Here is a 12,254-nt window from a genome sequence, read left to right as displayed (position 1 = left end):
CCATTGCTTTCGAGAGTAGGAAACTTAAGGGCAACGAGTTGTTATATTCCACCTATGATAAGGAGATGCTAGCTATCATGCACGCCTTAACCAAATTCAGATAGTATTTGGTGGGAAGTAAATTTACAGTTGCGTTACTTCCTAGAGCAGAAGGAGTTAAACGAAAGGCAACAAAAGTGGGTTAGTAAGATACAGGCTTACGATTTTGGCATCAGGTATGTCAAAGGGAGGAATAATATAGTTGTTGATGCTCTTTCTCGACGACCCCCAGTGCTTGCATGTTACTCTGTATCAAAAATTTCTGCAGATTGGAGATCCCAGTTATTAGTGGAGTATTCCAAAAATACCCATGCTTGACAGATTTTGGATGGTATACTTCAGGACGAGTGGTACAAGGTAATGAATGATGTTATTTATTACAAAAACAAAATTTACCTAGTACCCAAATCTAAACTAAAGGAGGACATTATGCGCACCGTTCATGATGCACCAGTAGTAGGGCAATCAGGGTTTTTCAAAACCTACAGGCAGATTAGAGAGAGATTCTCGTGGAAGGGGCTTAAGGATGATGTGTTACAGCATGTCAGAGAGTGCCGGACTTGTCAACAGAACAAGCTGGAACAGGATTTTCCTGTAGGATTACTTCAGCCTCTACCTATTCCAACTCAGAGGTGGGAAAGTATTTCTATGGATTTTATCACCGGGTTGCCGAGGGTTCAGGGCAAGGATTGCATCTTTGCAGTGGTGGACAGGTTGACCAAGTACGCACATTTTTTTGCTATAGCTGCAGATTGGACAACTTCTCAGGTATCTGAATTGTTTTTTTGAGAGTTTTTCTGGCTCCATGGATTACTAAAAACTATTGTGAGTGATAGAGACAATAGGTTTCTTACTACCTTTTGGCAGGAGATTTTCAGATTGACTGGTACAGAATCGACTCTTAGCACAAGTTACCATCCACATACTGATGGCCAAATCGAGATAGTGAATAAGTGGGTGGAAGGTTACTTGAGGAATTATATTGCAGGGCAGCAGAGGGCGTGGGTCAAGTGGCTGTATTTGGGAGAGTATTGCTATAACACCACCTATCATATGTCCATTCGGATGACACCCTTCCGTGTTCTTTATGGTTATGAAGCCCTCTCTTTTATTGATTTGGCATTACCGGATAGTCGGGCACCCCTGGCCAAAGATTGGATAATGGACCAATAGGATATCGTCAGAGCTCTCAAGGATAATATTCAGCAGGCATAGAATCAGCAGAAGCTCTATGCTGATCGACATTGCACCGAACGGAGTTCTGAGGTAGGAGATAGGGTTTTCCTTCGGCTACAGCCGTACAGGCAGAGCTCCTTGAAGAAAAGCGGGGCCGAGAAACTTAAGCCTAGGTTTTATGGACCTTATTGTATCACTAGGAGGATGGGGGAGGTCGCATATGAGCTGGAACTTTCGGGTGACAGCTGGATCCATAACGTCTTTCATGTCTCGTGCCTCAAGAAGGCAGTGGGCCAACAGATTGTGCCTTCAGAGAGTTTACCTCCACTTGATGAAGTGGGTAAACCTGTTTTGGTACCAAAGGAGGTGATTGAGACCAGGGAGAGGAAGTTGCGTAACATAACTATTAGGGAATATTTGATCTGGTGGAAAGACTTGCCATATGAGGATGCCACTTGGGAAGGCGAGTCTATATTACATCATCCAGCATTGAGATTGCTTGAGGGCAAGCAATCTCAAGAAGGGAGGACTGTCATGCCCCCTTCTCCATTTTAGTATTGGGCGACAGGGTTAATCTATCTTCGCATCCAGATAGATTAATAACAAAATTAACAGGATGCCTTCCAGTCACAATGGGGATTTAGTTTAATTATTCGAGGACTTTATTAAATGAGCAGAGCTAAGTTATTTAATGTTATAAAGTTATTTATTTTATAAATAGCTTTAAGTGACTACAGGATGAAAATGATATTAATCCCACATTCTTTGTTCGTTGCATCTTCCCTCACTCCAAGGCTATATATGCGGGTTGCATTGGGATTATCAAACATGCAAGAATATTGATATTAAATGCTCATAAATCTACTGGTTGCTTGAATGTGACTGGAACTTCTTAAGGACGAAAACCCTTAAGAGTATTGGCAGTAACTGGACATAGCCCCAGTAATCTTGCCATCTTTGTGATATGAAGAAAATCATAGTTGTGCAAATTTCCAAGGTGGTTTGACTGTGATTGAGAGTGGAAGACATGACTGTTTATTCACAGTGACTCACGCTGAAGGTGAATGATATCAAAGGCGAGTACCATTTATAAGAGAGGTGTCATTTTCAGGCAGTAATAAGAAGAAAGAACAGAACCGAACGTGTGAACCAAGGGCAGAATGGTTACACACGCAAGCAATTCCTGGATCACATACTATGCGGGAGAACATTGTAACTACTGTCGCGTGCCCTCTAGAAGTTGTTCTTGAAGTCGCAGCCAGTATTACTTGGATTCCACAACAAGGTGGATATGCGTTGCAAGTGAGGTGGTCATGTGAGAGCACAAGGATATCAGACAGCAGGTGAAAATGACAGGGAATGTGAAGTTTTGCTAACGGCAACACATCAGCAGGTGTTCGTGCCAGCCGACCATACACACAGGTGCTGTTTTCATCTTATGTTGCTTGTTTCAAACTTGTGTGCTGCCAGCAGTAGGATGAAAATCGAAATTTCAATGTGTTTTTAGCATTGCCTGGGAACGTTGGAAATATTTACATGAGTTTCAGTTGACGTCTATTGACTAATGCATTACTGTATATCTGATTATAACAAACCCATTCTGTAACTAGATCCTTGGTTGTGTTGTTTACAAGTTTATATATACAGCTGGGTGTATTTACTTCCTAAAGGAATTACAAATGCCAATCTGGGTTGGGTGCTACAGTGACTTTGATCATATGCAGTTTGCATAGAAACTGTTTGTCTAAATGTCTCTCACTAATTTAATCAGTATGGTGGCCTTACAATTTAATTAAAGATCGGATCTTTAATTCTGAGCAGTCTGAGTATGATTGTAAACTGTTTGACATTATTTCTATGCACTGTAATCAGCATTTTTATTAATAACTGAGTCAGAGAATAGTACATGTATCTACATTTTTTTAATTGATATGTGCAGAAGCCTAGATTTATTATTATTATTTGTTGAAATTAATTGTTATTATGTGTTAAGCTTGAGTAGACTCAAACCCAAGGCCTCTCACATAAGAGTATCACAAGTTACTGTTGTGTTGTAGGCTTTTGCCTCAGCGTATTTACATTTTACAAACAATGTAGAATTTAAATAATAAATATAATTTTTAAATCAAAATTTCAAAAATTTAAATAGGATATTATATATACCATATACAGTCATATTTTAAGAACAAACAAGTATTTTACAATTGAGAAGAAAAAACAATAAAACCTAAGAACTGCTGTGGTTTTTTGCCTTTGAATCATTTGCTCAGCTGTTATTTTTGCTTCCAATCTGAATCATCTGCTTCCAATCGTTGGCTGAAATGTTACAAATCGTGCTGGCACTGAGTTTCGGGGCCAAAAAAATGTTAAAAGTCATCACCCTAAAAGTCTCCAAAACCTTACTTTTATTCCAGCGCCACTATATTTCCCATTTTGCACTGGATTTTGGCAATTTTTCAACAGTATATATTGTTGCGTGAAATACATTAATGTGCGGCTGGGGTTTTGGGTGATGAAATTGCTCAGCCAAATGACAGGTGATATATCACACAATATATGATATATTGCAGAATATTTCAACCATGATATATATTATATACACAAAACTAAATATAAAGCTTCACACATGATTTTCTGTTGTGTTGTAGTCTGTTGCCAGTCATGATGTGACTTTCAGTTTCTAAAGAAAGGCTTAATACACAGATACATAGCCATTATACAGTTAATGACATGTCTACTTAGAAGCCTTAGAATACTTGCTTTTTCACTTCTGCTTTTTTGTCATTCTTCTAAGATTGGTAGATGTGCCAGTGGAATGCTAAAACAGGGTTTTATCAATTCTTGTAAATCATTCTGGATTGGATACATATGATGGAAGTAGGCAATTAATGCTCAAGGTATTTTGAATCAAGGATCTCATGTGACAGACCAGTACAAGCAATTTGTAATCCACCCTTGCCATAGATAGTTGAATCTTAATTCTTAATTGTTTTTAAGGGCGTGATTCATTCTGAGGGTTTTCCAAGTTAATTTGGTTAGCTTTACCGAACTTTATGGTCATTCAACTTATTCTCCTTTCATGGCATGTTTCTGAAGCAATGTATTATACTGGAGAATGTGAGATTACATTACAGAAAATGTTTGAAAGATTGTTTGTTATGAACTGCATAACAGACAATAAATTGCTGTTAGGATGTGCAATAACATGCATATTCTTCTTAATTAAGTTCCGAGATTCCTGTTCACTTGAGATGCTTATTTCAATCATGACTCATATTTGAATCCAAGTTAGTATATCATCAAATCAAAGTAATTCAACTGGTTACTTCTCACATGCCTAAACAATTGGCTATATTCCCTTTTTATGCTAGGAGGTGGCGACCTTAAACCTAAAAAGCATGACGATTATTATTTCCACAAGCACCACTTCCCCATATCTTTCTTTTTTTAGCTTTCATCATGCATAAAATGTGCTGTAAAGACTTCCTCATAGCTCCCAATTTCAAATACAAGTAATAATTATATTGAATCATCAATAAGTAAACAGGTTTATATATTAAAAGTCAATTGAAATTAATGTTGAAGGAAGTTCGGTTGTGACACATTCACTGTATATCAGACCTCAATATTTATGCAACCTGCTGTTGCAGACCAAATTTGAATTATAATGATTCATAAATAGGGGCAGCAGGTGTAGCTAACTGAGTTCCATCTGTTGAACAAACCAAAGCTGTGGCAATGGTACAGCACATCTTATGAAATTGGTTGAGTGATGCTTCGGCTTTAAATACAAGAAGCAGATTAAGGAACTAAAATGTTTGGTAAATTTGTAATGGGCACCCCTGGATGTCCAAAAAAACTAAACCAAATTGCTGAAAGGAATTATATCAAACAGTTTGCATTCAACTTCTTATTTCTCCGTTTAATGTTTTAAACCCCTTATAACTCCGGAAATCAAACATTTATTGTTTGTTGTGTTTCGTGTATGGAATTGGTATCATACAACATAAACAAGAAAGCAACTACAATGATATGCAAAGTGGAAATGAACTGCTGCTAATAAAATGTTATTTTCAGAATTCATAAAATCAAATACATAGCAGATTTATCAACTCACTAATCACTTCAGCGATATTGTCATAATACTCCAGCCCATGCTTACGAACTTGCTGCTACAATACTTTGTCCTCCAATCAGTCCACTACCTTCATAATACCATTCCCTCCAAGCGGCATAAGCGTCGGACAAGTAGTGAGGAAGAGATGAGCAAAATATCAAATCTGCCTGTAGCCGGAAATGCAACTAAACTGTCTGATAATAAAGCCAATAAGAAAGAATTCCAAAGGCCAAACCCCAAGGGAATGACGTCTAGAATGTTACAAGAGAGGATAGACGTCCTCAAATGCCAAAAACAAAGCTGCAACTCACACACCAATTTCTTCTCATATTCAACCTGTCTAATGAAGCCACAAATGCTTCCTTTTATTCTATTCCCACGGGTCCCCTCAACTCATATGGGCAATGTGGGATAAAAGATGTGTAATATAAAACATATATTAAAATACCCCTTATGTCTCCCTTGGGTACACATCACCATAAAATATATGTTAAAGTAACACTTTAATATTTTACAATTAAATTAGACGTTACTTTAATAAAACTTCAGGCATTAAAATGTATTAGCAATCGGACTCCGAATAATGCGAGTGATAGCTCATCGGAAAGCTCTCACCGAGGAGTATCGAATCCAATCACCAAAATTGACCTGCACTGTGTCCTGCCGACTTACTAAAAATAGTAAGTATGCCTGAAACTAAGTAAATCAACTTCGTTTTGGCCCAAACTGGAAATGACTAAGCCAAAACACTCCAAGATCCCATTAAACCCTTCGTTAGCCCTCGGGACCATGTAGAACAAGGCTAACGCGCACACACTTGGTCAACTGCTAAAATGGGGACATTACAAAATTGACGGCTCTTGAACGAACTGTAGCTGATTGGAGAATCTATAAGTTTCATCCTCTTGTTTCCATTTGTGTTGTCAATGAATATTGGAGATTTTATATTCAATAACACATTCTCAATGCTATATGATCCATATTCATATTCTGTGCACGGTAGTGCACAATATTGGGTTTTAAGTCCAAAACTGTACTTGAATATCTAAATGCAAAAGTATATTGATGTTCACTAAAGCATATGAAGAGCTATATTTGCAATATCCTTTTCTCTTTAAATGTGTAATGCTGCTTCTGCAGCCATTTTCACATCTGCATTGCACGTTGAATATAATTCGAGAGTTAATTATAGTTGATAGTTCTGCTACTTAGTTTGTGAATTACCTTCAATACAAACTCCTAGACTGGAAATAAATTCGCTTAGATTTTCTATCATACCCATCACTCAAATTTATGGAGAGATAGGCATGTAAAGATAGGTCAATGGCACTAGAGTACATTTGCTGTCCTCTGCTTTCTTTAAAGTGTTTAATCTTGCTTCTGCATTTATTTCAAATATCCATCACACGTTGAATATAATTTGTACATTGATTGTGGTCGATCCTTTTGCTAATTAGTTTGTGAATTACCTTCAATGAATACTTCTTTACTTGCTGTGGATTAACTCAAATTATTCCTCTTCATAGTTATGTCCAGCAAAAAAGATCTTTATGTGCCTTCAATGAATACCTTTTTACTTGATGTGGATGAACACAATAACACAAGATTTTTTTCAAGGAAATCCCCGTTAAGGGAAAAACTCTGGTGGGGATGATACCCACAAGATCATGCATTGATATGAAAATGTCCCTTTTAGAGTACTAGACACTGCTAGGAGTCAATACAATATGTTTAATACATTTGTCCTTATTAAAAGACAATTCCTTAGTAAAGGATTGAACCCTTGCCAAAAGGTTTCAACCCTGTTAGGAGTTGAGGAGAACAAAAGGTTCACTGCCAGAGCACACTGCTCGAAGTGAGAAGGTTAAGTCCACCTTCGAGAAGACTCACCGTCTGAGATGTGAAGGTTAAAGCCACCTTCAAGGATTTATAAATCCAAATGATGAACTGCTTGATGACAATGCACTTGTCTTAAATTCTTAATAGTTACAATATAGTACACTAGGGATGATAATAGATTCCACTCATACCTCTTCTCAAAGCATCTGACAATCCTTCAACCTTGCTATGATATCCAACATCAAGGCTCACACATACAATAATCATTTAATGCATATTATGAAGTAATTGGTAAAATACTTGCTTGTTATTAACAGAGACGGAGAGGTCTATATATACAAAAGAATAAAATGATGTTTCCTTAGGAAACAATCATAAAGAATAGAAACTTTCTGTTCTAGCTAAAAGAAAGCTAAAAAAGTTAACATATAACTACAATTAACTAAATATTACAAACATTTTAATATTTACAATGGATTACAAATAGATTACCATTAAGTAATAATAGACGTTTATCTATTATCGTGATTCGTAATAATACATTATAGCCAAGGAAATTACATTCCTTTATACAAGTTACAACCAAGTAATTAGGTCAGCCTATTAGGACTTCCCCAATGCACAGATACAGAAATAGACCCCTGCTAAGGCATACACACTTTGTTAACCAAATATAGAACAATTACATAAATCAAATTACATGCCATGATCCATACTTAACGCCCGCCACATTAATCAACACGCTACACCATCCTGTTGGCTACCAAAACATTATTCCAAACGCCAAATGGTAGCAATCAATCAATCATGAACCAAATGATCCACAGATCTCAAAACATGTGCTAATCCAAGTCTCTACCATGCATTATGTTCACAAACCTTAAGTCCAACTCACCAACATGCTATACCCAAAATAAAACAACTACCTCTGGCATAATTCTCAGTCACTGGTCTGCAATCGGTCTTCTCCAAATCAGCTGTAACTTATGCAAACCATCACATAAATAATTGCGGCCATCAACATAAGGTCTACACTCATCCTGCAACACATATCCAAGTTCACATACTCAGGAATGCTGTATATTGTCCATATTGTTTTGTTCAATAGCCTGTAACATACAAAATCTAAGTCTGTCTAACTTTATTGGGAAACTAGAGAACACATGTTGACATCAATGACAAAACTTGCGTAAAATCATCATGTCAACAACAATTCCAACTCTCTAATATTCAACAATCTCACATATTCCTAACAGGGGGGTTCGTTAAAATTTAATGTTTTTTAAAGTTGTAGCACACACAAACATCTTAACTCTTTTTTAATTTATAATTCAGAAGATCATCTAAACTATGCAAGGGAGTTGTTATATTCAGGCTAGCAACTAAGCAACTAACATTAAATGCCCTCTCAATGAGGCTTGTGTAAAAATCTTTTTAATAGCAAATTAGCTCACATGTACATGAGTAATGCAGGGGAACCAGTTGGTATGACTTACAATTTTTGAATACAACTTTAAAAATTCTTTTATATTAGACATATATTGACCTATGCTTCAAATCACGTATTGTTTTCATAGCTTTAATATCTTCAATAGCTATTTTATATATTAGGGTGTCTAGAGTTACCAAAAAGTCTCTAGAGTTACCAGAAAGTCAAATAAGCAGCATTTGAACAACTCTAGTCACTCTATTTATTGCATTCTCTTTATATGCTTCTTCAGGATTCTAAAGACTTCTTGATGTTTCTATAAAATAATAGCATTTGTAACTTTCTGTAAGATGAGCAAGACATCAGAGGAATTTGGTGGCAAGACATCAGAGGAATTTGGTGAATTGTAATTTTGTTCAATGGAGTTATTTGAGGTGTAAGAAAATAGTTCTTGACAATACATGCTTAGCAGTTTGCTTTTAAAGAAGGTAATATCTTTGAAGGTCGAGGTGCTTTTGAAGAAGACATAATCAGCCCTGAACTTAGAGGTTCACAACTACAAGCAGTTGCATATCGGCAGTTTTCCCTATTGGAAGGCATGCACTAAAAATATATTTCCTGTAACTTTGATGGGATTGACCTTGGTCTTAGTTTGACTAATGGGTGTATTAAATTCAATCAAATGTATACATGATGTTGAGAATATAATGGTATGCAATTGTCTGTTTAGATACTATTCTCTTCACCAAACACTTCATTTGTGGACCTATTAAAGTTCTCTATTTTTTATGCTTGATTGTTTTTAATAATTTTATCCACTGTACTTTCCAAGATATAACCAACTGGTTTTATGAGCTGCATTCAAAATAAGATAGTTACTTGGGGAGAAATTTGTTGAGTTTTATTGTTTACCTATTCCAAAAGGTTTATTTTTTTGTTCAGATATTCATCTATTAATTTGAATCTAAACATGTAGGTCAGGGCACTACATTATCTTCATTCTCATCGTATCATCCATCGCGATATGAAGCCCCAAAATATTCTCATTGGAGCTGGAGGTGTTGTCAAGGTGAAATTACAAAAGAATCAAGATTTATAACTGAATATCTTTAGCTGGCACTAGGCTACCTCGTTATATTTTCTTAGAGAAATCTTTTTAAATGCAGTTTGATGCAAATGGAGAAAAGTGTGCTAGATTTGTTATTTTCCTTACATGAATTGGACAGAAAACAAATTTAATTGACTTTTTTGGGCATCAACCCTTCTGGCGTCTACATTTTTAACTACCAATGCCTGCAAATGTAATTATTGCAAGTCAAAATTACACATGATGTCCACGTAAAATTCTGCCTAGAATTTGTTGATTTGGATTGTTCTGCTTTTTATGATAGTGCTGGGCATTTTTGTAATTACTATAGCCCTCTGTTTTACTGCCACATTTTTCTCAGGAATATAAGCTTAATAAACTGGCCCATCTTGTGAGTTTTTGCATTTAGTATTAAAATATCTAGAAATATCCTAATCATGTTACCAATCATAAGAATTTTGAACTTCTTGCTTAATTCCACAACCTACTATGGTTTAAACATGATGAAAATGGAATGCACCTACATTTTGAAGGTAAAATGAATAAATATTATGAGATTTTTGTAGTGAAATTGCTGATTTAAGTAAGGATGTAACTAAAGGCTCTAATTGTTATGGTTCATAAAATATGTACTTATTCATCGATTGAAGAGCATGTTGGGCTCTCTAAGTCCCATTCTTAATCAGAAACCTTGATACTGTGCTTTTCAAAAATTCAGGACATCAATTACTGCAATTTGCTATCACTCTAGTAAATTGGATATTGTTTTAAAATGGTTCAGACTCCATCCTTCAGATTCGAAAGAGAAAGGATATAAATGATTCAACGACCATAATTCTTGTGTCATTGCTGATTCTAAGGTGTTGTATAAACCTGATTTACCTGGAACTCCTAGAAACCTGAAAATTGAAATCTAGAAGTGCTTAGATAATTACAAGATTAAGTTCTGATTCTGTAGAAATTTAGAGAATAACCCTAGATCGTGTGTGGAATCTCAGGAACTGGAAAACTAACTGAACAAAAAAGCATCTGAAATCAACACTGTAAAGTTCGGTATTTTTAGTACTCGAAAACATAAAATCTTATGCAGTAACAAAATGTGTTCGAAATAGACTAATATGGGGAGACTTGAAGAAAAATGGGGTTACTACATTATTTAAAAGTATGTTCCAGTCTCTATATCTATATCTATATATATTGAGTAGCTTTAGTTTCTAATACCATTTCCGAGAATAGAATGGACATTCGACTCAGCCTGAGATTGAACCTTTCAGACTAACAAAGAGAGAGGTCTTCAGAAATGTTACCTTCAATCTTGTATCTGAGAATTAAAGCCTCTTTTACGAACTTTAGCGCGACAACCTATTTACTGCAGTTTTGACAATCTTGCTGAACACCTTACATGTGGAGACATTGGTAAACATGTGTTTCGTATGACACCCAAAACATATAAATACAAGAGAAACAAATTGTCCTATGGTGAAAGCCACTTCGGTGGCATCTTGGGCAAGTACCATGGCGAAAACAAGAGTTCTTGCCATTCTTGGGGGGGGGGCTATGGAGTCTCAAGCTTCTATCATGGAGGCTTTCATTGTACTTATGATCTTGAGAGATTCTCTTGAGATGTTTCATTTGTGCATCCTTTTTCATGCTCTCTTTTTGGAGTAGAGTTTTTCCCATTGTGTTTTCTCTATTTCTCCGTTTCATAGAGATTTTATTGTGATTGGGTGCCTCATTAGGCCTTGTTGCCGGGACCCAAGTTTGCTTTTTACATTGCATTGTAGTTTCCTTGCTTTTTCTGCATTGTTTGTAGCTGCATTGTTGCTTATCTTAAGGGGGCTGTTGGAAAAAAAGGTTAATTTAATTTCATTTATTAAATTACCTTTTCTCCCTTCTTATGATTTCACTTTATTCACCTTTTTGTATTCTCATTTAATATTTAATTAGTAATTATTAAATTGCATTTACCTTTTAGGTTACCCTTTTTGGGTTTCAATCTCCTTTTGTAAGGATAGATCGTCTGTAATTATCTTACATCTTTTTCATTTTTTCAGAATACAATTTGCATATTTTTAGAGAAAAACCCTTGCCTCCTCTTGTCTTTTTCTTCTCTGTGATAGGTTTTTACATGTAGGTATTCTTTGGGCTTTGTGGATTTGTATTGCATATTGCTCAAATCCTTAAACTACAACCAAGTGCAGTCAAGTGTTGGTTTATGCAATATTTTTGTGGTAAGAAAATATTTTGTTTGTAATTGGGAAAACAGGTAAAAAGGTGAATAAACAAAATGCAAGCTTAATGTGTGACAAATATATTTTGAAAGATGAACTGGTGAAAGTGAAAAAGTTTAATTCAAAATTGATAGAAACTATAAAGCTGTTGAGAGGATATCTATGAAAATTCATGTGACAATGATGTTCTTCAAAATGAATTGGAGAAAGTCAAGGAGAATGAAGGTTTGGGTAAGAACTTAAAAAGTTTTAGAAAAAGAAAATAAGCTTTTGAAATCAAAGCCATTTGTTTGTGATGTCTCACGTAGCATAGATTTTTTGTTTTGTTCTTCTGAT

The 12,254-nt window shown here is 35.7% G+C and overlaps 1 protein-coding gene across 1 annotated transcript in view; it reads left to right on the top strand.

The window, feature by feature from the left end:
* The window catches only part of FU (kinase family with ARM repeat domain-containing protein), a 183,877-nt gene that overhangs the window by 34,031 nt on the left and 137,592 nt on the right, over positions 1–12,254 (top strand). The window contains exon 7 of the mRNA XM_089793391.1: positions 9,577–9,669. Coding sequence (XP_089649517.1) covers positions 9,577–9,669 — 93 coding nt within the window. The remainder of the gene's footprint in view (positions 1–9,576; positions 9,670–12,254) is intronic.

Source organism: Cupressus sempervirens, chromosome 7, assembly GCF_028749045.1.
Source record: "Cupressus sempervirens isolate cs-2001-9-10 chromosome 7, ASM2874904v1, whole genome shotgun sequence".
Taxonomy (NCBI): Eukaryota; Viridiplantae; Streptophyta; class Pinopsida; order Cupressales; family Cupressaceae; genus Cupressus; species Cupressus sempervirens.
Note: the sequence above shows the minus strand (reverse complement) of the source record. Positions and strands in the feature narration are given on the sequence as shown.